This window comes from Neopelma chrysocephalum, unplaced genomic scaffold (genome assembly GCF_003984885.1).
Source record: "Neopelma chrysocephalum unplaced genomic scaffold, ASM398488v2 Primary Assembly neopelma1_96, whole genome shotgun sequence".
NCBI classification, from domain to species: domain Eukaryota; kingdom Metazoa; phylum Chordata; class Aves; order Passeriformes; family Pipridae; genus Neopelma; species Neopelma chrysocephalum.
The window spans coordinates 38,316-65,415 of NW_020897759.1; the positions used below are offsets into that span (position 1 = coordinate 38,316).

The 27,100-nt window shown below is 38.8% G+C and overlaps 1 protein-coding gene across 3 annotated transcripts in view; it reads right to left on the reverse strand.

Annotated features, from left to right (window-relative positions):
- MYPN (myopalladin) overlaps nt 1-27,100 on the reverse strand; it is a 62,156-nt gene that overhangs the window by 12,280 nt on the left and 22,776 nt on the right. For 2 of the 3 annotated variants that reach the window (XM_027694071.1, XM_027694072.1), the window contains exons 3-12: nt 20,364-20,539; nt 18,825-18,876; nt 16,664-16,811; nt 15,409-15,480; nt 15,054-15,195; nt 14,091-14,114; nt 11,949-12,065; nt 11,158-11,527; nt 8,488-9,063; nt 6,006-6,153 (exon numbers count right to left, since the gene is read on the reverse strand). In XM_027694071.1, coding sequence (XP_027549872.1) covers nt 6,006-6,153; nt 8,488-9,063; nt 11,158-11,527; nt 11,949-12,065; nt 14,091-14,114; nt 15,054-15,195; nt 15,409-15,480; nt 16,664-16,811; nt 18,825-18,876; nt 20,364-20,539 — 1,825 coding nt within the window. The remainder of the gene's footprint in view (nt 1-6,005; nt 6,154-8,487; nt 9,064-11,157; nt 11,528-11,948; nt 12,066-14,090; nt 14,115-15,053; nt 15,196-15,408; nt 15,481-16,663; nt 16,812-18,824; nt 18,877-20,363; nt 20,540-27,100) is intronic. The other variant, XM_027694073.1, reaches the window with a different exon arrangement.

Here is a 27,100-nt window from a genome sequence, read left to right on the forward strand (position 1 = left end):
CGAGCCCTCTTGTCCTACTGCTGGTTCCTGGGAGAAGAGACCGACCCCCACTTGGCTACACCCTCCTGTCAGGGAGTTGTAGAGAGTGAGAAGGTCTCCCCTGAGCCTCCTCTTCTCCAGGCTCAACAACCCCAGCTCCCTCAGCCTCTCCTCACAGCACTTGTCCCTTCCCCAGCCTCGTTGCCCTTCTCTGGACCTGTTCCAGCCCCTCCATGTCCTTCCTGAACTGAGGGACCCAGAACTGGACACAGTTCTGATAGAGAGAGGAATGCATTTCATGGAGCCCCTTTAACGGGCAGGTTTTCTCTCACGTTTCTTTGCATGTGACTCTGGATGGATGTGGGTATAAAAGGAGCAGTTCGTGAGAACTTGCCCATATTGCTGCACTGTCAGCACTGGGCTGTCATTTCTGGAGGCTGCTGCCCTGCCCATGGAATCCCCAAGTGTCATTATCTAGGAACTGTGCAGGCTGACTGCACAAGTTTGGCCTGGTCATTTTTAAGGAGTTATGTTCAAAAATACATTTTAAATCAGAAAATTTCGAAGTTAGGGTTCCCACAGCCCCAGACTGTTGTGCTCACACTTCAGTCTTTGCCTTTCTAAATGTGTTGTTCAGTGTGCACGTGCTGGTATAAGTTTGCACACAAACCAACACGACTGAGTTAACTTTGCTGTGAAAATCTGAACATCAACATACATAGACTGAAGGTGTTATACCAAACTTCTTACAAAGAACAGAAATCTCTGAAAAAAAAGTGAGAATACACTGTTTTATAGAGAATATAATCTTGGAGGTTTTTGCTTGTTTGGTGGATTTTCTGTTAGGATTAGCAAGAACACAGTTGTTAATATGGCTTTCTGAAGAACTGCTTTTATCACAGAAGCCATGAGCCTATTTCTGAATGTGATTATGAAAGTGGTGTAGGGCAAAGTGTTTGTGGTTGAGGTTCAGACAAGTATTTTGTAAAGCATCACATGAAGAACAAGTCAGTGTGATCACTGGGTACAATGTTAAAACTAGGCTGCAGTTCATCACACTGAGGAGACTGAGGGAAAGAGCACGGAGGTTCAAGCCCTGGTTTTGAGTCCAAAATGCAGGATTGCAGCTACTTTTTTGGCAGCTTTCCTGGAACATGAAACTTCTACAGGCAGGGATTCACACACTTGTTTAATATAGTAGCTAGATATTTAAAATTGTGCTATCTACCAGCTAAAAGACTGTAAATTCCAGCTCCTGTCTAGTGATGTGATGTGCTGTACAAAGTATAATGCATATCATGCATACATATTATAATTGTATATAATGATCTATATATGCTGAGTAGACTGCAATTGCTGAAACCTGGATATTTCTCTTATGTGTAATGCATGTTGTTTGGTGTGCACAGCGTGCAAAAGGGGAGCAGGTGGTGTTGCATTAATATTGTCAGAGTATAGCTAGAAGGGTAAAAGACTTAAAACTGGCCAAAGTCAGGAAATGTGCTGGTGAATATGCATCTCTAGTGGAAATTTGGGGCAGTGAAATGCTCCTTCCCTTCTGGGGAGCTGCTTGCCCTTGCTGTGCCTTGGCACTATTGTTGTAGAGTGCTGGTGGGTGGCTGTACTTTGACCAGTATGGCAAACAAAATCTTCTCTCAGTGCAAGTCTTGCTGAAGGTACAGATTGACATCATTTTGTCTCTCTGATGGATCTGTTTGGTCCCATCACCATCATTTTTGAGCACCTGACATCAAGGCACTCTTCAGGGCAGGGCTATTACCTGCATTTTACATATGAGAAATTGAGGCCTAAAGAAGCTGAGGGACCTGTTAAGGTGGTACAGAAAGTCTGTGACAGAGCAGGATTGGATCATGGTCTCCTAGATCTTGAGTCAAGTAATTTAACTCCAGGGCCATTCTGCTACCTGTCAACATTTTTGGCAAAAAAGGAATTACATAGAGTGTAGTATTTCCTATAAGGTTCTAAGCACCTTTGTGTATTAATAAAGGTTCTAAAATCCCGGGTCTGTTGAAGTTAAAATCTGTCTTTAGCAAGATTCAGATCTTAGTGAATATACATGCTAACAGAAGCTTGTAGAATCAAAATAATCTGATGTTAGCTTAGTAACTCATGGAAATTGCCACAAACAGAAAGGCTAGAGGATCTTTATTCAAATGTTGATTCTCATATACTGTATAACAATTCTGTTGGCCACTCATTGCCAACTCTAGACGAATTTCCCAATTTAATCCCAGTTTTGTAACTTTTACTAGATTGGCTTTTTGGCAGACTTATTCAAAATCCATGTAACAGTTTATCTAAAAAACTGGCTTATGTTGCATCTCAGTGTCTCTTTCCAAGCTGTAACACTCCTTGGCTTCACAGTCTAATCTAGGCTGCTCTGACTGAAGTCTTCTTTTTAGTTTGAATTCTTTCTCCTCCCCCTGCTCCCCTTTCAGCAGTGGGAATCAAAAAACAAGAGGTCCAACATGGATGCTTTTCTTTTCTGGTCATGTCCCATGAAGAGGTGCCATTTTAGCAACTTCTTGCAGATGATTTGTACTGGGTGTCTTACATGGCACAAGACATGCTTACCCAAATGTAAATGTAAACCCTTGAAGAGACTAGCAAGTCATTGTCCAGCTAGACAACATTCAAAATACAGTTCAAAGTGATTAAGGCAAGGGGAAAACAGAAGGGAAAGCAAATGAGGTGCCATCTCCAATTCCCACAGACTTAGCTGGAGTGAATGGCTTAGGAGTGCGTGTGCAAGCATGGGGAGTTCAGGTTCCCTTTCCCACGTGATAAGTTCTGCAAGCCAGGATCCCCGCCATGAAAACCTGTCTGTACTTTATTATTGATTAGATCTAGGTCTTGAGAAGGCAGCTACAAGTGGTTGTTCAATTATTCATTCCCACAATTATAGAGAGTTTGTACCCATTGATATCAAGATCTGGTAATTTGTCTTGGTCAGGTTCTTAAATCTCTTCTCATTTCTAGCATAGAGCAGAGAAGCTTCTGTGAGGAGTCTTTGTGGTTTAATTTCCCTCCTTAATCAAAAATTGCCTACATTTGCTGACCTTTGAGAGACAATGCAAAGCTTGGTTTTGAGGAAGATTTTTGGAGTGATTGAATTAAACGTAATTCTGGTGCCCTGGAAAACAGCTTCTGGTGATTCTTGGGACCTTTCTGAAGCTGTCTGCTTAATATGGGAACTGTGAGGAGGTAGTTCTGTTTGCTCAGTGTTGAGGTGTTACTGGTGTTGTGGGCTGTGTGATGAGTTGGAATCTGCAGCTTTACAGGCTTTGGTTTTTGACGATCTAAAAGCTTTTGGACAAACTCCACATCTCTTTTGCTCTGAAATTTCTTATCAAATGCTCTCTAGCAAAAGTAAGGAGTATATTCATGTAAGGCCTGTGCATAATTTTCTAAATACTTGTGGGTTTACTCTTTGTCCTAAAAATAAGGCTGCTGAGTCTTCCATAAGAGACAACCAGTCGGTGTTGCCATTCACATGACATTCCTCATAGTAAATGACACTGTGAGCACAGTTTGTAGTTCTTATAACCAAAATGTATAAACCAGGCCCAGCTTCTTCACTCTCCCTTCCTTTGTTATCAGTTAATTAATTAATTTTTACTACTGTACAGGATTTTGAGGTTTAATTACCTCATTTTGCTATTTCATATTATTTGTATAAAAAGGTTTTGAGGAGATAATATCATAAATGCCTGTAAAGCCTAATTTCCTCTATAGAGGAAATGTTGCAAATTTATTTATATTGGTGAAGCTTGTTTCTTTTTCTTTTCTCCATCACAAACTGGAAGAAAGAATTCTAACAGCTTCCTCAAATGACCCTAATCATTCAGCTGAAATGGTCTTTGGAATGTCCTGCTAATGGAGGGCCTGTTCCCATATGCCTGAAAGTCCTAAGTTCTATTCTTTGAGCTGGAGAAGGTGATAGAAAAGCTCAAGTTACAGAAGCTGTTCTGAAAGGTGGAATTTCCAGATTTTTCTCTTGCTAATAAAGAATGCTTAATTATTTGTGCAACCTGGGACAGCACCAACACTACATATACCTACTGGCAATGAGTTCAGCCTGTCCTTATGGGAGTTCAGAGTTATGAATTTGATTGTCTTCAGGCCAAGAAAGAAACTGAGTTAAGTCTCCTATATCCTGGGATTTGTCCTAACCTCTTCCTGTGGTAGCATAAAGCCAATCCTCATTTTGTGTATCTTCTGTTTGAAAGAACTGAACAAATCTGACTGAAGATGTTTGGGTGTAACTGAATCACATTTTTTTTTTCAGCACTCCCAGTTGTGATGGAATTTCACCTGGCAATGCTGCAGACTGCCACCTGCAGAAATGACAGAGTGTTTTTTCCTGGTATCAATTTAACACAGATATGCCATGTGTAGAATGACAATGTCTCCTTTTTAATTCCATGTTTAACTGCAAGAGGAAAAAAACCAGGACAAAATCTATGAGTGTGGATCCAGCACTCAACATATTATTATCATGATGTTGGTTGTTCTATATAGTGTAAAGCAATAGGAATTTCGGGAAATACTGTTCATCTTCTCATCTATTTAAAAAATCACTGCTTTCACTGAGGAGCAAACTCAGACGAGAAGTTGCTGGAGTTAGCAGTGAAGTCTAGCCATGCTTTTCCTGGATGTGGAAGAGTAAAGTCAGAAGGTGAGAACTGAGAGGAAAATGAGGGAACTTTTATTGAATAATTCCAGGACTGTTGTTTAGTTCATTGGCATTATAATTACTGTAACAATTAGAGAAGTGCCAGCTTTGAGGCTTTTCAGTGTTCGAGGAATTGGAGAATCAAGATTTAGTTTTGGTCTCCTCCAGAATAGCAAATAGGTGTATATATAATTTTTGCTGTCAGCAGATAACTTTGAGACTAGTAGTGATCGTTGTTTCTAAAGGGGTTATCATGCAGTTAACTCAAAAGATTGACTGGTATTTCACAGTAGCTCTCCAAATAATTTGTCTTACTACTATAGCAAGTACAATTTGCAACACTTGTGATTCATCTGCAAAACCCAGTGCTTGCCAGCTGTTTTACTCAAAGTGCTTTGGCAGTGTGATCTGCCAGAAAGAAAGGTCAACAGCAAAGTTAAAAAAAACAGGGATTACACTGCAGTTGTCCAGAAGGGTAATTTGCTCTAAAGACTCTGTGGCTTTTTGCTTATCTTTGCATGTTCTCTGTCAGAAGGGCTGATGGACATTGTGAAAAGTTCCTTGCTTGACAACAGATCAGGGTAAAACCTAATTTGCTGGGTTAAGCCTGAGCTGGTGGGACAGCTATTGAGGGCTCCATGGCCAAGGTGAGAGAAGAATAATCACCAACAGGTGGAACAGCTATCCACCAATCCTTAGTGTGTCCTATTTCTTTTTTAATTTCATAGACAGTGTCCAGATCCAGTGAATTTATTGATTCTAGTTAAGAATGAACTGATATTTAGTTCCTTGAACTTTGTAAAAGGCTTGTTATTTTGCTAAACTCTAATAATAAATAATAATAATAATAATAATAAAGTTCCCAAGAAGTCCCTGTCAATTCATATAAGTTTGGAGATCTGGAAAAATAGGTTTAATGCTAAAAATTGACCCCCCACTTTAGTTCAACCAAAAGAAAAAGCAAAAACCTTTTCCTAAACAGTTTGATTACTCTTTAATTTTAAGTTGAGCAACTTGTAAAGCAAAAAACTGAAATCCACTGTCCAGAGGCTTCCGTGAAAACAAAGAAGTGTTACATTCCTACCAGCCTCTGAGATGATCAGGAATGAAAAATGCTGGTGAGTCACAAACTAAATCTTCTACAGCTGCATCCCCTCCTGCTTCCTGTTTAAAGCTACAGTTTGCTGTTCCAAAGCACAGCTCACCACCAAAGCTCACCCTGCAAAGCAGCGTAGCAGCTCAACCACCCAAACACCTTTTGTTCCACACGTCGTAATACACGACTTGTTCATGAGTGAAAACTTATTTTAATAAGACTTGATTTTCTTACCTGCTGACTACTGTGTTGAGGAGCATCCTCTCTGAAATGCAATTTTTTTTCCAGGTCCTTTAAAAGAGCAGCTTTATTTTCCCGAATGGAATCACCTGTTGCTAATGGCAGAGGCTTCAGTTTTTTCTTTGTTGATCCCTGGGTTGGGCTATTAAAAGAAAATTTTGATACTAACATGTAGCAACCAGCATATACATATTTTGTCACCTGTGTGACATGATATGTTACACTTCAGTTGTCTGAAGGAACCTATTATTTATTTACATAGAAGCTAAACCACAATACAGCATTTGATTTTTTTTTTCTGGTACTATCTTAATGGTGTGTCCCATTCCCATGCCAGTAGGAATTAAAACCACACATGTTATAGAGAATAAGCATTATAATAGTATAATAAGCATCTCAGTTCCATTTATATTTATCCTGCAATAATTATGTCACAGTAAATGCTAAAGAAATGTGCGTAGGAGTTACCTTAGGTGTACAATGTGTACATGTGACTGTATCAGACAATAATTTAAAAGTTAATACAATTTCTCATCGATCCTTATCTCACATTTTCATTGATCATTTACTCTTTCCATGAACTTTTACTTCTTTTATTTCTCTCACCCTTTTATGATACCTAACCTCAACAGTTATTTTTTATTTTTATGTTATAGATGCAGTCTGTTTAAGGTTTGAAAATCGTTAAATTCTTAAATAAGACTGTCAGGAGACTGTGAGAGTGCACTGCTGAAGTGGAGCAGCAGGACACTGCTAGAAAGTGTGCAACTTTCTGGGAGTTTACTGGGAGTTGGGATCTTAATTACAGGGACTCCTGGTGAAGGCATAACTGATGATTGGTCTGCAAAGTATCTCCCTTTTGTTGGTCTGCAGGCACAGCAAGCTCTCCCTCCTTCACCAGAGTTACTATAATTAATAATGCCACAAAAGGAAGCTGAAGTTTCCATAGGTATTCACGGATTATCCCAGATCCAGTTCAGGTTCCTTCCTGACCTTTTGTGCCCCCACTTAGACTCTCTCCCATGCAGAGGTCAAGATCTGGATCTCAGCATGCTGAGCTCTAGTTGTGCTCTAGGAATTCAGCTCTGGGCTGGGACCCAGGAGAGCTGAAATGAAGAAAACAATATTTAACTGCTCTGCCTTGTAGACAGATTGTAATGACTTACTGTGCAGTGAGAAAAAGGAAATCACTTTGCAAGGGTTCAATGTCATTATAGCAAAGAGAACAGCAGCTGAGCACTTGGGCACCAGCTCTGAAGGGCAGGAAGGGGCTGGTGCCACTTGCAGTTGATTTTTGGTTGCTCTTGCAGCATTGTGAAAGCACGCTGCAGGTTTGAGTTGGCCACAATTAAAACCTTCACTGTGGATTTATAACTTCATGCTCTGTGCCTGATGGGGATGCCAGAGCTGAGAAGGGCTCCAGACAGGTGCCACAGGGTGATGGCAATTGTGTGGCTGTGCTGAGCAACTGGGAGCCCTCTAAGTGGGAGGTCAGTCATGGTTTGAAGGCAGGATTTCTTGGCACACAGAGTGGGGAATGGTACACATACAGGGACACATTCTTCCGTTGTAATAACAGATTGGTTCGTGTAGTATCCATGGGATAGTCAGGAGATTGTGACTTACTTATGGCTATCACTACCCTGAACTGTACCGTTGATATAATTTCCTTATATGCCTTATATTCCTTACTTTGTGCAGAATTTGGGATTCTATGGATAAATAGTTGTACCAATTTACTGGGGCTGGCCATGCTAACACTGGGTTCACATGGTGAAGGGATATTCACTTCAACTCTACCAGTAAAGAAGAAACTCATAAGGCCAAAACTTTGCCAGTACATCATCATCCTTACTTGCTTATATGATGGTAGCTATTTTCTCATAGAAATCATGCTGGCTGTCAATTAAAGTATTTATGTGCAAACCATTAACTCTCCTGAGATTTTCTGGGGGACTTCAAACGCAGAAAGTAAGGCAACCAGAAAAATACCTTTACATAAGTTATTTCTTAGATTTACCTGGACTAAAAGAATAACTTGCATTATGAGGTACCTTTCAAAACTCTACTTGTTGCTTACAATAGGTAAGAATGTTTTTGTGCCTCATGAAGGCAGATGGTCTTGGAGTGACTTATCCTGCAAGCTCATGAAATCTCTTTTCTCCCACTAGTTCAGTCTTATGAATCTCTGAGCTCCCACATTCTTGTATATATCTGTTTACACACTCACATTTCTCTGTCTTGAACTTATCTTACCCTTGGTGTACCTTATTATAGAAGGTACTATCCCTTCCTTTCTTAAGTGAATATAAAGGTTAGATTAAATGACCAGAATACATGAGTAACTCACTTTTCTACTTTATGGATGACTTGCATTTCGGTGACTCCCCTGCTGAACCCTTGAACAGAAGCACATCCTAGTTTCCTCCGAGTATTTCTTACCCCTGCTTCTGTGCACGTGGCTTATGGTACTTACGTGGCTGGAGTACTTCTGGGCAGGCCCATGGCATTGGTTGATGGCACAGCAGGAAGCGAGGGAAGGACAGCACTAAGGAAAGCCACTGGGTTCTGAATCCGCCCAGTCGGGGAGATGGGAGCAGGAGTCACAGTCTGTGGCTGGAAGTGTTTTACGCTGGATGTGGAGAGTGTTAACGGAGGCACCGCGGATTCTTTGGGGCTTGGGAGAGACTGTTCGCTTTTGCTTGTAAACCCTCCCGAAGACCTCGATTGGGCAGGTGGGGGATTTCCAGTGAAATTTTCCGTGTTATTTGTTCTCTGAGCTGGTTGAGGGACGTTGCTGAATGCTGCAAGGGAGGAGCTGGCCGGTGGCGAGGTTTGGGATGGCAGGAACTGCTTGGGGCGGGTGTAGCCAAAAGCTTGTGAAGCAGAGGCTGAGCTTTGCTTGTACAGAGTTGTGGTGGACTGTTGGTGGAGTGAAGTAGCAGAATTCAATGAAACTGTGTTGAATGACAGCTCTCTTAGAGATGCCTGATGCACCTGCTGCTGTTCAAGCAAGACCTGGTTGTGGAGCTGTTTTAACTGGCTCTGATCACTGCACATAAAATAAAGATAAGCAAAATTGGTTATGAGCCCTGAACTATGCCAGTTGACTACATTTCCATATATGAATTGAGAGAGAAAAATGAGTTGTGAGGGGGAAAAAAATGAGTTGTGATACCATAAGAGACAGAGGAGACTCCTACCTGACTTATTCTCTATTGTTATGAGAAGAGCATAATACTAGTTTGCTACTAAAATAAACTTTTCCTTCCTCTCCCCTTCTTTGCCAGAGGCACAAAAGCTTTTTGTCTGAAAATTATTTGATGGAAGATAATTCTTACATTCTAACATGAAATATAAATATAAATTTTACTTGAAGATATTTAAGGCATAGCATTGTCAAATTCTGCTCCGTGTCATCTTAGTACCTCACTGCTGGTGCAACTAAGAGTAAGATTTGGTGTATCATATTTTAAATGAGCATTTGTAAGCCAGATTGAAGTGAGTTGAAGCGAGTTCTGAGACCAGCATTTTGACTGATAAAGCTTTGTAATACTCCGCCATAAGAGGTATTGCCAGTGTAGTTTAGATGGTGTTGACATTCAGTGACAGGCAGGGGTGTCTAATTCAGAGAGGACTTGCATTTCATGCTGTTGTTGTTTTCTAGATGCTATCTGCTAGATGTGTCAACTGTTTTGCAATTAAGGAGAATTATTTTGCCTTGTCAATTGTTTTATTGAGTTTTTATGTATATGGAAATATAGCACATGAAAACAGGCTGGTTTTTTCCCTTTCAAAACCAGAGAAGACATAGAGGATATGGAAAATGGTCATATTATAAACTATTAAATGACTGTTGATAAAAAGTGAAAAACATAGAAGTAGAGACCAACCACAACTGCTACTGACAAACCAAATACGTGGTCAACAGAACTTCTTTTTAGTTAAAAGAACTACTGTTTCTATAAGGTATTAAAAATAACCATAAAGGTAGATAATTTAGATATAATTATTATAACAATTATCATTATACATTATTATAATAATTTAGATAATAAAACTATTTCAAGCTTTCAAAAAGTAAGATGTTAGAGAGTTAGAAGCTGCATGGTCCTGATTGTGTGTCCTTCGTATATACATCTGCATAATAACGCACTCCTTTGTTACAGAGGGTTTTCTGGGGGGTGTGAAAGAAATGCTGCTTTATGTAAGCATTGCACAACTTAAATACTGCTTCTGCTCCTCCCTTAAACACACCATAGCTCTGAAAGTAGGCAGTGCTGTCAATATGGGCTTCATAAAGTAAAAAAAAACAGCGCTTCAAATTTTTCCTCTTCTACATGGTATGTAAGTTCTCTCTTCTCCTTGTAATGTTTATGCTATAAAATTACAGCCCTGCTTAAAAGTACCAATGAATTACTTTATAAAGTCCTTCCTGAGCCTGTAGTTGTATTCAAGAAATAAAATTAAGGATTTTTTGTTAAACTAGAAGTGGGAGGCTGAAACAATGCCGAAAATAAATACTTAACAAAGTGCAGTGTAAATTCCACAAATCGTTCTCTAAGAAATCTACACTACTTCAAATTTCCCCTTGAGCTCATGGTGCACTTATCGTGCAGGTGCTTCTTAGTTCAAGGGGTTTCACGTTATCAAACATTTCCAAATGTTTTATCTGTTTTAGGAGGCGATTACGCTTGTGGGACATAAAGTCATGAGAAATGGCCTTTGGAACAACAGTTGCCCTCTAGTTGCCAGTCCATACTATGTATTGGACTGAATATGTCTGATTTTGGCAAAATTACATACCCAGAACTGAGTGACGTGTGTGAAGAACCTGCTTTTATTTTGTCTGCATAAAAGCAGGGGTGTTTACCTTTTGATTGCAGCAGAAAACATTGTGGAATTAACAACATTTCATAGGGAAACCATTTTCCTTTTAAAATTGGAGAACACTTTTCCTAAGAGGGATATACAGAATGTGTAGAATATGTTTTCTAAGAGTATGGGTAATTAGGCCAGTGCCATGTGATACTGATTGTCTTTTTTCTCTGTGTTTGAGTTTTTGCTCTAGTGCAATAGTGCCATGGTCTATAAATACTAAATAATACCAGTGATGCTCCTGAGACTTAGAATTCCATTTACTTACAGCTTTGGTTTAGCCAGTACCGGGGGAGGTTCCTTGGATGGTGAAGTTGGCTCAGTTATTTTCATTGGCTGTCCATTTATCTTCTCTGGGAAATGGTTGGGTCTGATTTGGTTTGTAGCACCAGGTCCATCCTCTGATGATGATTCACTTCCTTTCTCATCTTCAGGCAGCTTGAAGTGCACACGGAGCCCAATCTTGGAACTCGATCTGGGTTCGTTGTGGTTCACGAGAACACCTTCAAGTTTAGGTTTAGGTGTTTGATTTGTTCCGTGGTGGGAAGGAGCGTGTAGGGGAGGTTGGTGTTCAGTAGCAACAAAGTCGATGGAGCTCGTGGTGTGAAGGGTGGCAGCATTGTTACTGTCTTCGGATGCTGAAAGAGTAAACAGCAAACTTTTTCGTAAATGCCATAAATCATAGTGAAATAAAATCACAAAATTACAGTTCAGAAAACCCACTCTGGTGTCCTTCTGGCTGTTGGACTGAGTTGTTTGACTTTGTTTATATAACGACAAATTCCCGTAAAAAAGGACTATTGTAAAGGTGGAGGGAAAAGAGACACTGTTCTAGTTTGGAAAACCAAGCAGTGGTCTTCAGCCATGTCCCCCGTACATTCCATTAGCATCTTTAAAATAAAAACTTTCTTTTCAGAGAATTCTCAGACCTTTTAGTTACGAAGAACATTTCTAAGACTTGAGCTGAATTGGAGGCACCAATGGCTGCCTTGGCAGCCTAAATCACAGCCTGCTCTGCTTGTATTTACTAGGGAGCAAAGGACTAAAACAAACCCTTACCTCTGACAGTTAGATGTGCTGTACTGGATACTGTGCCATATTTATTGTTTGCAGTACAGGTGAAAGTGCCAGAATCCTCTGAAAATACTTCAGCAATAACAAGAGTACAAATTTCCTCTGCAAAGCATCAGAGCAATGTTAGTACTTGAAGTGAACGTGTCGTGAACAAACACACAGAACCCTGACTGTCCTTCAGGAGATTTCCTTAAGGTCTTTAACTTTGCTCAGTTTGATTTTATTTTCATCAGTATTATCAATTTTGGCAACCTTTGTGTGCAGCAGCTGTTATCAGCATTGTCTGCAGCAACTGCTGTCCTCTGTGCTCCAGCATGCCCAATGGAAGTGAAAAACAGGTGTCAGCAGCATGTGGAAAACATTGGAAAATGTTTTCCTAAGGACATGAAGTACAGACTTAAGACAGAAGCAGTTTAAAATTTAATTTAGAAAAATACAGTGTGCTCTATACTCTCAACTCACTAAAATAGAAATATTTTTATCTCTGCAGAGGGAAAGATTAATTATAATTAAGTTATAATTATATATTTTATATATATATATATAAAATTGTAATTCAAGAGGAGTCACTTTGTGAGAGGGAGAAACACAAAATATATTCATATAGGCTGGCATTTTCCAAAAGTACCCGTGCAGATTTGCAGACAGAGGGGGTTGTGCTAATCATGCTTATAGAAAGGTGCCTTTTCACTTCCTTGCAAAGAAGACTCATGGACACCAAAAATGTGCTAGCAAAAGTGTACTATGAAAAACTATATTCCATCTTGAAAAGTTAATCTGGCGTTACGACATTCCTGTCTGACCAGTATCTGATGTGTCTGGGCAGCAGTACCAGCCAATAAATACCTATGGTGATGGGATTTTAAGTCTTTTGCTTGGCTGGGAGGGGGAGGGAGAGCACCATCTAAAGTGTATGAAATGTGGGCTGATAAAATTTCTTCAAAATTAGTCAGTGACTGTTTTGCTACTCTTTTGCAATAAACTTTCCTAAAACCCTCCAGGATAAATATTTTACGAGTATTTCTGTAGAAAACCGTATCATGCTTAAACTTGATAGTTTCATGGCATCGCTGAGGGGAACCTAGTAGCAACAAAGAGATTGCTTGCTATCAACTACTGGAGAATAATAGTTTATTATAGCACTAGTTTAAGGCATTATAGGATGTAGTTTATCGTGCTGGGATTTGCCAATGGCTGCATGCATGGAAATCCAGATTCCTTCTGAATGAGCAGCAGGTGATGAGGCTGTGACAACTGCACCCAACTGATGATCCTCTCCAAACTGCTTCACATTACTCAGCAGTGATGCCAGCAGACAGTAAGGGAACAGTGTCGTTGGGTGCTGGTTGAAGCTCCATTTTTTTCCATCCTAATCCTCAGAGAGAGGGAGTTTCTTTAAGACACTTTTCAAGGTAAAAAAACTTCTAACAGGGCAAGGAGAAGAGTTACAGAAGTTTGTTATGTAAGAACTAATACTCCTTTGATAATTTTCCATCTTAAGAGGGGCAGCTTTATATTTCTAATAGTGAGAAGCATACTGAGGAGAGTGATCCTCTCATGGAGAAGTAATCAAAATCTGTATGGCTCCTCTGCTCCAATCATGTGAAGTAACCTACCTTCTACCCTGACCCTTGAAATTAGCAGGTCCAGCCATGTTTATAGGATTTGCTGATATCAGGGGTGGAACACCTGATGTGGCACTCTCATATTACGCTGGTCTGGAGCACAGGGAATGGCTGACATGGCTAAACATCTGATGCAATGTTCCCTAACTGGTAAACTAGATAAAAATAGCTCAGTCCTACATCATCTGGTGTACTTTTGGACCTCAGATGTACAGGGGACCCTTATACATTGGTTTTATTAGTCTTTAGCTCATTTAGATCCCGGGTTAGAACTGGGTCAAAGCAGAATGGAAACACTTTCTTCAAAAGAGACAGAACTAATTCAAATTATATATTTATGGAACAGTCTACAGTGAAATGCAACTTATGAGTAGCTATAGATTATGGAGAAAAGAAAAAATTACATTAATTAAATTATAGAGTTTCAATAATCCATATTTTGTGAAGGAAAATCACCACATTTATATAATGAAAAAATTACGAGCCTTTTGATGATCCTCACCTGGTTCAGCCATAGATCGTGGTTCTAAAGGGAAGAAGAGCAGAATTATTAGATTGAATATAGTTGCTTTTGCCAATATTTTTTTTTAAGCATTAAATATAAAGTTTGACTCCTCAATATGATGGAATACTGGAATTTGATCCAGTTTTCTGTTTATGGGGTGGTAGAGACAGCCAAGCCTTCTACTCAATGGCATGTCAAAGCCACTGAACAATATGAACACTTAGGAACCTTTTTGGGAATTTATGAACAGGAAATAAATTTTGCAAGAAGTATTTTTTTCAATATTAGTACTACTTTATCTTGAAGACAATTTCTGAAACTAAGACGCACGAAACCATGTTATGATGAACCATTGTTTCACTGAGGTTTGGTTTAGTGTCATATTTACGGAATTTCTGTTGAATTTTCTCTATTTTTAGCATTCCAGTGACTTATGAGAAAATTGCAAATGTTTTGACTGCGTTTGAAAATTACCAAAGAAGTCTGTGTTTACAACCTAGTGTGTATCATGTGCGCACATGTGCATGTGTCAGCATGGTAACATGCACATCAGGTTACTTTTGTGGATAAATAAGCAATCTACTGCCCATAAGCACTGTTATAAAGTTACCTACCTGAAAGGCGAGGGATTTACAGGCAATGGAACTCTACATAAAAGGTGTAAACTCAAAAAAACCCAGTGGAAGTGAGGCTGAATTAGAAGAGGACACTGAAGTGGCAAAGGGATCAAAGCAGAAGGCAAAATGACTCAAGAGTTTGGGGAATCTCAGGCAAATACTACCTGTGAGGTGCTGGTCAATTCATTCACAGTTTGAGCTTCTGGGACCCAGATTTATTGCCATAAATTCAGCTTGTGTGGTTCTTACCATTGTAATAAGAAGTTCACAGGGTTGCTATGTTAGCAATTTTTTTGCTTGCCTATATTTTATTAGACACAATACTTTCACACAGAAAACATACTTTTCTGTAATATCCTAAAATCTGGAGAATCTTCTATCAGTGTTCCTTCTCTATACCATTCAACCTTTGGGGAAGGAGCTCCTTTCACCCGACATTCAAAGACAACAAGCTGCCCCTCAGAAGCTGAAATATCCTGTAACATCTAATAGAGAAAATGAATAGACAGTCAGTAAATGCCTTAATGCTCTGGAAGTAATACTGATTTCAGTAAGATTTAATAAAGCCACTTAAATCTTTGAGTGGCTTCAGAAATGCATAATTCCTTTTTTTACATTTGATAGCTAGAAATTTTTTAATCATCTCTTTCTACAGTTAATTGACCTCTAATTTTCAAATATGTCATAGAACAAATTACCTTTGTAAATACAGGAGCAGCAATTATAGGTCTTCCATCCAGTCCTTGTAAATAGTTAGTGGGGCTTTGGGCCTGTAGGTTGCAAAACATCACAAGATGATGTTTAGGTGTACAGACATTATTTTTCCGTATGCAGGAGAAGTGGGTGAAGTCCAAAGCAAAATATTTAATGCAATGAATAGAAATTCTGTTGTGGACAACTGCTGGTGATCATCCTGGATGGGATAACAGCAAAAATGCTGCTAGTGCTTTATTGCCTAGTTGAGTCCATCATGGCAAGGAAAACTTCACTGCAGCATATTGTGACATCTTTTGTTAATAATTCCCTAAGGCAAACCTTTGTTGGCTGCTTGGTGGTAGTTTTTTTTTTTTAAATTCTTATTTACAAAATATTTATGGATGTTAAGAAGGAAATGTTAAGTCACGTGTGTGACTGCTACTGTAATTCTTTTCCTTTGCCTAAACCAAACCTTTTAAGAAGATGAGATATCACCCTCTTGATCCTACTCAGTGAAATCAGAATGGAGTTATTCTTCTCCTGGAAAATTTTGTTTTCTAGATTGATTATTTAACAGAGTTTTTCATTTTAGTGAAATAAGAGTTGTCCCAGAAAAGCAAAATTACTGATTCAATATCTCAGGAAACAGAGCCAAATTTACATAGATGATGTTTTATAAACCAACAAGATTAAAAGTGGTGATTTTTTGAGATAACTATTACTCTTGACTTCAGCAACTTCTCTTAAATGGTGATATGTCTCAGAGGCTTAGTTCTATTCTCATTGTAGTAAAAAGTAAAGATGCATTGCTTCACCTGTTCAGTATCTGTTTATTGGTTACCACCTAATTCTGGGCTGTAAACTTTCAAAAAGCAGTGTAAAGCGAGTTTCTCATGAACATTTCAGTTTTAAGGAAATATGGCTCCTCTTTCCTGTCAGGAAAGAATTCACAGCTGTGAGTTTTCTGACAGTTTGCAACAAAAAGGACTTGAAATGTATGCTAACATTAATTAGAAACTCTTTGATATAGATATTGAAATCTTATGTGGCAAACGTATATCTACATATAAAGTAAACATAGTAGTGAAATGATTTAGCTTAAAATAAGTTTCATTGAAAGGAAAAGATTTTAAGTGAGTTCTGTAGCAAGGGAGAGAAAAACGTTATAGGCTTCTGCTATTGAAGGTGAATGAGTCAGTCTGTGATTTATAAGAGTTTGCTTTTTGTCCTTGAAATTCCCTGTATTGTCTCCCATACCGGATTAACTGCTGTTGGCACAGTCTGGACAGGTACAGACACGGGCTGGAACACAGCTGGTGGTGCCTTGGAGGTTTCTTGATGCTTGGTTGCAGTTCTGACAGCAGGAGATGCTGCATTCACAGAGGTGTCTGCTGTCCTTGATTTGCTGTGAAATATTAACCAAGAGTAAGTTCCCTGACAGGAAGGCAGAGCTCTGTGTGTGTGTGTGTGTGTCTCCTTAGTTATGTCTGTCTCGGTTGCATATCAACCTCACATATCAGCCTCACTTCTGGGATTGAATTCCACGTGCTCCTGGGTAAAACTGCATTTTGTTAGAGCCAGCCTGCATATCTGTCTGCTCTAGTACCCCAGTTCAGTCACACCAAATGCAATAAATGGCCTGGATGAACCCAGCTCTGAGCAGCATGAGAAAGCAGTGCTGGTTTCACAGAGGACAGTGCTAGTTTCGCTTGTGTGAAAGTTTGGGCCCATAAGGTAATGAAAATACCATGGTTTGCTTGGGTACAGATTCAATAATTTATTGCTGAAAAATAGATGCTTTCTGACCAACATATCCTCAATTTTGATAGTGCACAGATTGGCACCTATTCACTTCTAGGCTGTTTCTATGTATGATTATAAGAGTTGACCCTATTTAATTTTATTGCCAAGTGAAATAATGCAAACAGTGAAGAAATGGCCTTTTTATCCAGTTTGAGGCGCCCAGGTCCCCACAGGAAGCCCGGCCTTTAAAACAGAGAAATCTTCACTCAGAGTGAAGATACAACTGTTGTTGTGATCACTGATTTTTCTTTTGAACTTCTTTTAGCATATTTTCTCATATTAATTCCCTTTAATTACAGTGTTCAGATTCGTGTGAAGACAGCTGGAAGCCGAGGAAAAATGAAGACACTTTCATTATACCCAAACCTGATCTTTCATAATGTGATCATTTGAGGACCACAATGGCAGAGCAGCATTTTTTTTTTTAATCTCAGAAAAAATTACTTCACAATTTAATGAGGTAAGTAATTTAGAGAAGCCATCAGGTGGTCAAGATCATGGTCAGTGCTACATTGACACCTGATGAGGTGAATATGAAAAAAAATACGCCTGAGACAGTTAGACAAGTCTGAACTAGAACTGTGGAAAACTTAGCAATTCATCCCCAAACCTTTCAGATCTTCTTGATCTTAAGTTTTATATTAAACCCTTACATTTATCAGAGTCCATAAACCGATTCAGTGGGGAATATTTTATGCCTTTGAACTTAAAATCACATACAACAGGATTTGCTGTCAGCCTGAGGTGTTTAGTCGAACAAACTGCAACTGTCTTATCTTTGTATTTTAAAAACTGATATTTGTAATGAGCATGATGCTCCCTAATGATGGATGAAACCAACAGGGTGCATGTCTATCTGGTTAAGATTTTCTCTGTATAAAGCAGTTTGCTTTTGGAATTGAATGCAAAGGAGTTAAAAATAAAAGACTGATTATTTTAGTTTTCAACCACTCTGATTCTCTTTCCAGTTAATAGAAGGACTTTGATTCCAAAAGATTTTAAGAGATTGGATCAGGTTCTAAATGATCAGGGGATGGATTTCATTTAGGAAAAATAAAACTATTTCCCAGGTTTTAGATGACATCTGACATATTTTGTTTTTATAATTAAGTAGTCTTTTATACCATCATTTCAGTTTACTCTAGTGCATATCTATTAATTTCCTTATCTTAAATCTAAATAATTATTCTGTCCCCATATTCTGCCAAAAACTTCATGACATGCTGTATTTTCATGTGAGAAATTGTACTGCACTGTTTGTCCAAGTCAGATGCTTAAATCAGCATTTAAGATGGGTCTAGTCAAATGGCTTCAGGATTAGTAAATTAATTTTAGTGGTTCAATCTTTAAGGTGCCATCTTTCCTCTTGTGTTTATATTTAAAACTAAAGTTTCAATTCTTAATCTGAAATTGAAAACACAAGCGAACATGTGTGTTTGTTCCGTATTATTTGTTAATCAAACAAACAGGCATGCAAATAAAACCCAACCCAAACAATCCAAACAAATCCTAAACAGAGCCCTAATGTGTTGGAGGTTGCAAACTGAAAGGTCTGCACTTATGAGGTTTTTTTAATGGTAAAAAGTATCCAAGATGTCATTGATTTTAAACTTACTGATCCATTTCGTTTGTGATGATTTCACCTTCAGAGTCAGAAGAAGAGATTCCTGTGAAAAAATTAAAAAAAACCCCAACAAACATTTAGCAGAGGGGTTTTTGGAGTTCATCTATGAATGATAAAAACCATTATTCAGATTTCCTCTAGAGCATTCTATGGATATATACGATAAAGCTGTGCCAAAACAAAAGATCACATTCCAGGGGAAATGAACCAGCAATGGATACTGTGCAAGATGCAGAACTGCTGTTGACAGCATCCAAGAGTGAATGTATACCTGGGTCTTCCTCAGGTTCTCTTTAAAATGTCTCTATGATTTAGTCTGTAGTTGTTGTTGTGAATCGAGGAAGAGCTTTCTTTTCTCAGACACTCGATACTACCATTCAAAAGGAAAAAAAGTTAAAAAACAGACCTTGAATCATAACTGTTATTCTCAAACTAGAGCCTTGTAGCACAATAGGGAGAAGATAATAGCTCAGTTTACTAACAGCTGTCTTCCTGAGACATTTTACACTTCTGACTCAGCCTTCCCTGTGCTTGGAATTTGCATTTTCTCTGCAGCTCCTGCCAGTGAGCATCTCCGGCAGCCATGGCTTCCCTCCAGCATCCACTGAGCCAGGTAACAGCAGACTCTGGCCTCTGTCTGGAGAACTAGGAAATCCCTGCCAAGCACAGACATCTCCCATCAGTGTCAGGGGCAGTGCAGAACCTAAAAAAGGATTCTTCATTTCATTGTCAGATTAGAGACCTGAAAGAGGAGTATCAGTAGAACAAAATCCACCTTGTATTAAGTAGGGCAGTGCTTTAATTTGTGATGGTCCCACTGCTGTCAGTGATGGTGCTCATGGTTTATTTCTCTGCTTGAGAATGGAAAAAAATATCCTCTGTGTTTTTTTCAAATTTGTAGTCCTGCAAATGATGGATGCAATCTAAAATCTTACCCAACAAAGTGTTAAAAATAAATATAAGTAGACTTCTCTTAGGCCCAGTAGGTATAGGAGAAAGCATAAGGAGAAAGAAGACATCTAAATCTGCAGATATATACTCTGTTTTATTTACATCTACTGGGCAAGTAAAATACCAAATTGATGGCATATTTATTTTGGTTACAGGGCCCAATAAGGGGTTAAGAGGAAGGGGTCCTATATTCAACTTGTTATAGTGACTGTAGGGAAAAAGGATTAATAAGAATTAGACACGAATATTAGGTTCTTATATTTCCGTAGAGTTCCACAGATAAAAAATACAAGGTGGCATCAGAATCTGAATATTTTTAGACTTTGATCTTACAGTGAGATATATATGAAATCTCTGGGAAGTGACACAATAAAATAACACATAAAGGGCAGTCTCTAGTCTGAATGGTGCTTTACAGGGAAATAATGAAGACAGTAATAATGATGAAAAGTGTTTTCTCCCTGCTACGTATTTTTTGTGACAAAGCTATCACACAGTTAGCAAACAAGACACATAATCGTATCTTAATCCTATGTGACCAATTTCAACAATCAATTTCTGCACCACTTGTAACGTTACCTTCTATGTAAATCTCTGCAGAAGTGGAGTCTGTTCCATAGATGTTTGAAGCAAAGCACGAGTAACGTCCTGTGTCCTCCTCAAAAGCTTCAACAATAATCAATGAGTGCTGATCACCTGTCTGGATAATTTGAATGTCTGGTGAGTTTTCAAGCTCCTTCCCTTCACAGTACCACCTGCAAGGCAAAAAATTTTGTTTATCAATGCAAACAACTTGTGAACTAGGATGGTGATGTTTGAAGTCTTTCTGATGATAAAATTGGCATGTTTAGCCTGAAGATTCTGACAGAGTACTGCAGGCAAGTGTTGAATCAACAGTCATAGGAATAAAATATTTATGAATTTCGTATTATTCAATATAGAGTAGAAGAGCTCCGAATTTGGAACACTGTCAATCCAGCTCTGAAATTCTCTTTAGGTACATTCAGCTCTGTGTTGTGGCTTGAAGTGCAGCAAAAAAACCCCACTGTAAGTAAACAATTTTACCTGAAACTTGTATTTCCAAAGTTCACATTAATTCAGAATGTGACTGAAATTTACTACAGCGTTGCCCTTTGTTTTGTTCATGTATTTAACCCAATCTGCTTTTTATAAAAGATGGCATAAGGGAATTGATCTATTACAATACAGAGGCCCTTACATACAGGAACAGCCAGTGAGACAGCTGCACCTTGAATTCTTTTCTGTGTCATGTTGCTGTGTTCCTCTTTTAAACACAGCCACCCATCCAAGAATATATTGGCCTGATTGCTATTGCTTTTCAGTATGGACAAGGCAGAACAGAAAGAGAAAAATCAGGTGGGTTTGCAGAACCAGCTTCCAATTTAATAAGACAATCTAGGCTTTATATAGAAGGTATAGTGCTATCTGTCAAGATCCAGAGCTAAATGTTTGGGATAATACTCACAAATACCTGTATTTGTACATAACTAGCTAGATTCGAAAAGCCAAGCTAAAGCATATTCATTTTCACTGTAACTTTTCTTATAAATGTAGACAGATATAAAACTACACAAAAATCTTTGTATTTTCTTACTATGACTTTCTTAATAACATGTGATTTTATAAAGCATCTTCTGCTGTGACAGTGGGGGCTGTCAGTTGATTTTTAAAAAAATTAATATTTGTTTCATCCATCTTACATGGTAACTTGGGAAAAGGACCTGCCAACATCTGAGTGGTACTACAGCAGATAAGATTGTTGTGGAAAGGATAAGGATAGGTTTTGGAGTAATAAATTGTAATAATTAGTATTTATTGCCTCGTACTATAAGGTACTTCAATACATTTCCATCTCAGATATTTTAGAAAAACATGAATAAATAAATTTGTTTAACCATTCAATCGCACAACTTTTTAACAATAGTTTGTGCTACAAATCAAGCATGAAGAAAGCCCTGAATTAATATATTGGAAAAAAAAGTAATTTCTAAGACAGTCCCTACCAGCAGAAAACCAGAATTCAATAAAAGTATAATACAGAATTGAAAAAGGAGCCTCAAAGGGTCCATGAGGTGTTAAGGACTACAGATCTAAAACTTCAATGTTGATGATGTAGCTGAGCAATAAACCATGCCCCATTTGTGCCCCATCAGTCCCAGCCACCCAACACGGCTTTCTCAGAGCAGACAGGGTGTTTCCCACTCCACTTGGAGTTGCACATCAGTGTAATCCATACCTGTACAGTCAACTGACTTGGAAATGCAGCTTGGAAAGCAGACAGACAGGTCTGCCTATTCCAGAGGGAAGCTCCTGCACTGCAGAACGAATCCTACACACTTGATGCCGAGAACGTCAACCAAAGTTACCGATTTCTCTTCCATTTGAGCCTTAAGGCTCTAAAAGAAGGAGTGGATGAGCTCTTGCAGGTCTGGCAGCAGGGCTTTAAAATGTTAAAACCCTGATGCTGACTTCTTTGCTAGAGCTTTCTCCCTCTGGAGCAAGGCTGGCAGGTTCAAATGTGTTCTCAGGCCCAGCTGCTCCAGTTCTGGTCTAATGAAAATGGATTTGTGCCAGGACACCACATAAAGGATTGAGGATGACTGAACCATACAGATTCTCCTATATATCACTTTTGGTAGCTGTTAATGACCATAAAAGAAGGGACTGGGCAGTCAGGAGGCTACAGCTGCATTTTAAATTGCCACAGGTGTTTGCTTGAGCCACACCACTAAGGAAATTTTGTTTATCAATGCAAACAACTTGATAAGTAGGATGACAATGTTCAAAGGCTTTCTGATGATAAAACTGGTGGCCATTTAAGGTTCAACATAGTTCATTTGCTAGGTTTTCTCCCACTCTGGTGGGCAAAATGAGATGCTCTGATGGATGCTCTGTCAGCGGATACTCTGCCCAGGACAGCACTTTACTGCAGGGTAGCTTTCAGCAGCCGTTCATGCTGCTTCTCACAGCTCAGTGAAACTCGTTGGAGATTCTTCGCAGTGCAGATGTAAACAGAGTTCTGGATATTAACCAAACCCATACAACATGCAGCGCCTTTGGAAATTAAGGAGACAGCTGCCCTCATACAAAAGGGAGTAATAACACCAGCACATACCCTAGGGTACCAGGTGAGCTGGCACATGTCAAAAGATGGGGAAGAACTTACTGGGTGCTCTGGCTCAGACTACAGATCCACCTCACCCAGCATGAGGTCTTGACAGTGGCCAAAAGCAGACACTTAGGGGAGAATTTAAGAACAGAGTGAATATATACATGTATGTATATTCATTTATTTCTCTGGAGTATGTAACCATTCTCTTTATCTTTTTATCTTTGCTTTTATCTACCGTTCTCTTTGACTTTTTTCAGGAGGTGTGAAGCAGCACCTAAAAATAATTTTTAAAAGGTGAAATCACTGTTGTTAAAATGATTCTTTACAAACTATCTCTTTTTTAAAGGATTTCACTGTCTCAGTACCATTACCATTATTTTTCGAGTAGATTAGGCTGTATAGTTCTTCAATAATATTTAGTTTGAAAATACTACTTTTTATTTGTATAATCTTTATTTTGAAAGAACTGGTTTACGCTTCCATTCAAAATACTTTTCCTTTAGAAATAATTATTTTTCTAGCTTTTTCTGATTGAGCTACAGTGTTCATATTCTGTCATAGTCCTGTCAGATGCTCTAAAATAAACCTCTTCAAACAGAAGGAACAGCTACACCTAGTTTAAACTTTGCTCATAATGACTTGCCCAAATCTGTAATTTTCCCCACTAATAATTAGAAACATTAGACATGACATTCTATCTACAATATGGTTTATTCTACTGTTGTTTTCAAGATTTGCAATTGGGGGTAATTGAAAATAGTCACATTATCAGGAGAGAAGACCTAAGGTTCATGCACAGTTTTATGACTACAAGCACAGATTTGGTGTATGAATGTACAAGCTGCCTTTTAGGTGTGTAATTCCTGTAGGCAACTGTGTACTTTGGGACGTGAGTCACAGCACTTACTCATGTCTTTTTATACACCTACCTCATGCCTCTGCCTTATATTGTAGCCTTGTTTCAGCATGTTAGCTTTAGCAGATACAAATAAGTATTAAAGAGAATACCCGGGTTCTAGAATTTGATCCCATTTTCAGCAGCATCTTTCCAGAACATTACAATAACTTACATAGTAGAGTGATATTCTGTTTTTGTGTCCACTTAAATGGGGTTCTCACTGAAGTGACACAGGGAGCAAAACATTGCACAAAATGCTGTGATATAATCACCAGTAAGGTAGAACTCCTTGTGTTACTACTGCTTTTCCAATTAACCTGTCGTGTTGGTGTAGAGGTAAGTCTGTATCGCATGCTTTTGTGAGGCACAATTCTATTTTCCTATAAGCAAATTTAAAAACATCGTGCAAGGTAATTTTTCCAATTAATGTAGTAGTACGTGAATAGTAGACCCAAACAAACAGTGAAGCAGGATTGAGTTAATTCTAAGCTTTGCAGTTAGTTTTTCATTTCACTAGTCCCAGACTTGCAACATAAGTGATTTACAACTTCAGGAATAAACTTCTGTTTCAAACCCGTGTTTAGTTCTCCTAAGCAGTGTGTTCTTTAGTCACTATTTTCAGCATAATGTTCAAATACTTTGAGATTAGGTTGAGATGCAGAGCATGTTACACGCACGTCACCTCTTTGCAATGCTTATAAATGAAAAGCAATTGTCTCTTGTGAAGTTAATCTTCATGTAAATCTTCGGTGTGGCCATATCTACTCCTTGCTTGTTAACATTTGATTCTATACTTACCACGAAAATGCTGTACGTGGTAGCAGCGAAATGTCAGTTCCAAGGGGAGTTCTGACATTGAGATGCGTGGCATGACTGAAGTAGCAACAGCCTCTGTCACTGACATTTCATTCCTGCCACGGATTGCAGCGATAGCTTCCTCACGCCAGGGAGCTACACATGGAGCACATCCACTGTGCCACATTCATCCCAGGGCTTGATCCATTGACGTGACTGGAGTTGCATGTAAGAGAAGTTTGGCTCTAGGCTTGGAGCGCTAAACCAGATAAAGGTTTTCATCTGGCAGTCAGGAAGAAATATCTTAATCTTGTGTGGCTTCAGAGCCTCTAAAAATCAATGATTAGTTGCAGGTCTCCTCAAACAAAACAGCACTAAAATGCACTTTTTAAGCTTTGTGTGGCTACGTTAAAGAATGTTTTCATGGAAACCTTATGACATGCAGCCTGTTTTTAGAACATCAAATCCTCATGACGCTTCCAGGATAGCTGTGTATGCCAAACCATGCAATGTGATTCATAAGTAAAATTAACCTAGGAGTGATGTGCCAAACCGTTTGGAAAAATGTAGGCACCTCTGAACTTGAGGGGAAAAGGAGCGCTCTCCTCACAGAGAGGAGTGAATGTCACACCTACCATTACTGACACAGAAACAGAGCTGGAGAGGGAAGCGTGAGAGGGAGGTCATCAAACCTTTGGCACTTTGGAAATATGCTACACATTTCTCTTTAATGCCTATTTCTAACCTGCAGTATAGTCAGAGTAGAGTAATCATCAATAACTGTAGTAGTGCTCTTTTGTTGTGAGCTAAAGTTTGAGCTACCTCGAGGCCCACAAACTATGGTATCAATCTTTGCCCATCTCTTCTGTGACACTGCATTCAGCTGATGAGACTGAAAAATGGGTGACATTTCACCAAAACTTCTAGATAGGTAGGTTTCACAAGCTTCCTCAGACTCGTGGGTTTGTTACACTAAGGCTGAGTTATCTTAAAAAGCAGTTGGACAGGTCTTTCTGTATTCAGCCAGGCAGGATTTAGCTTTCCATATATCTGATATTTCACATCAGTTCCCAATTTCATTCAATCTTCTGTCCCTCAGTGAGCCCTCATACATGCTACATAGTTACTTACCGTGCCTGTGAATTATAATGCTTTGTCATTGCCAATTATCTTTTGGCCCTGATCCATCATGACTGTCATTTACACCACCTTTTACATCAATTTGGTTTTGTACTGTCTTGCTTTCAAACATAGTATCTGCCCGTCATATTTCCAGTCCTTTCCATCCCTGTGATCAGCTTTTTTCTAAATCTCAGATCTCTAATTTTTCTCTTATAATCCCCATTACATCAGTTGAACCATCTGACTGCTCCTAGTGCTGACTGAGTAATTACACGACAGAGCTTGTTGAATCTTGTTCTTGTTTCTCAGTGCTCTGGGTTCCCACAGTACCACTTTTACATTGCAATTGTGTTTCATATATGCACCTTGGATTCTTTTCTGTGGCTAGGAAGCCTATTTAAGTCAAAGGTGATTAAGCTTTCTTTCATCAGTTACTACCTTGCCAGTCAGTCCTTTACTGGGACTGATGATATTTTTATTTCTTATTTTTTAGAATTTGTCTCTCCTTGCCCTCCTCCACAGATACTGAACTAACTCACCACAAACCTTGGAAAACTGTTATCCTCAAAGCAAGAGAGTTGCCTGTTCTAAGCCTGGTTCTGTTCACAGTTCCACAACTATGGCTAACAAGATGCCTCCTTCACTATTTTGGAAGCTTTACACAGCAGATCAAAGATGAGCACTATTTGTAGTGAAAAAATCCTGCATTCTTGTGGTCCCCAAGATTAATGGAACACATACCCCAGAGTACATTATATTTTCTGGTTTCCTTGTGCTGTAACAGTGACTAAAAAGGCCAAGATCACTGGAAGCATGTGAACATTTATCACTCATACAAGTGATATGTTTTACACCCTTTCTTAGTGTTACTCCTACACATTAGTGGAGGTGAAAGAATCTTGTATGAACAGGACAAAAGTTTTGTTAACAAACAACTGTGATCAGGAAACTGTTCAAGCAGTGAACATTCCCAGCCTTCTCCATAATACAGCACGTACACACACAAACACAAGGGGAGAGAGAGTTCAGAGTCACTCCTTGCGATTTATCTTTTGTTTCTTGGTTTAAGTTGTAAAACTGAAAGCTGAGCCTGATCTTTTTCTTGAGCTTTCCTTCTTGGCACTGATTTTCCCTATGGTACTTCTTTCTCCCTGTCCCTATTTTGCTACATCTGGTGGATGCTTATTCTATAGAAGTGTTTTGAAGCTCCTGTATTGACTGTCATTCACATAAGTAACTTGTTTTATTAATAAAAATGAACAAAATCAATTGTTGAAATAGAAATCTCGATGAAAAACTTCAGGTTTGTTGTGACAAAAATAGCTCCAATTTACAAAGATACCCATCATCCTTTTCTGTGCAATCAAG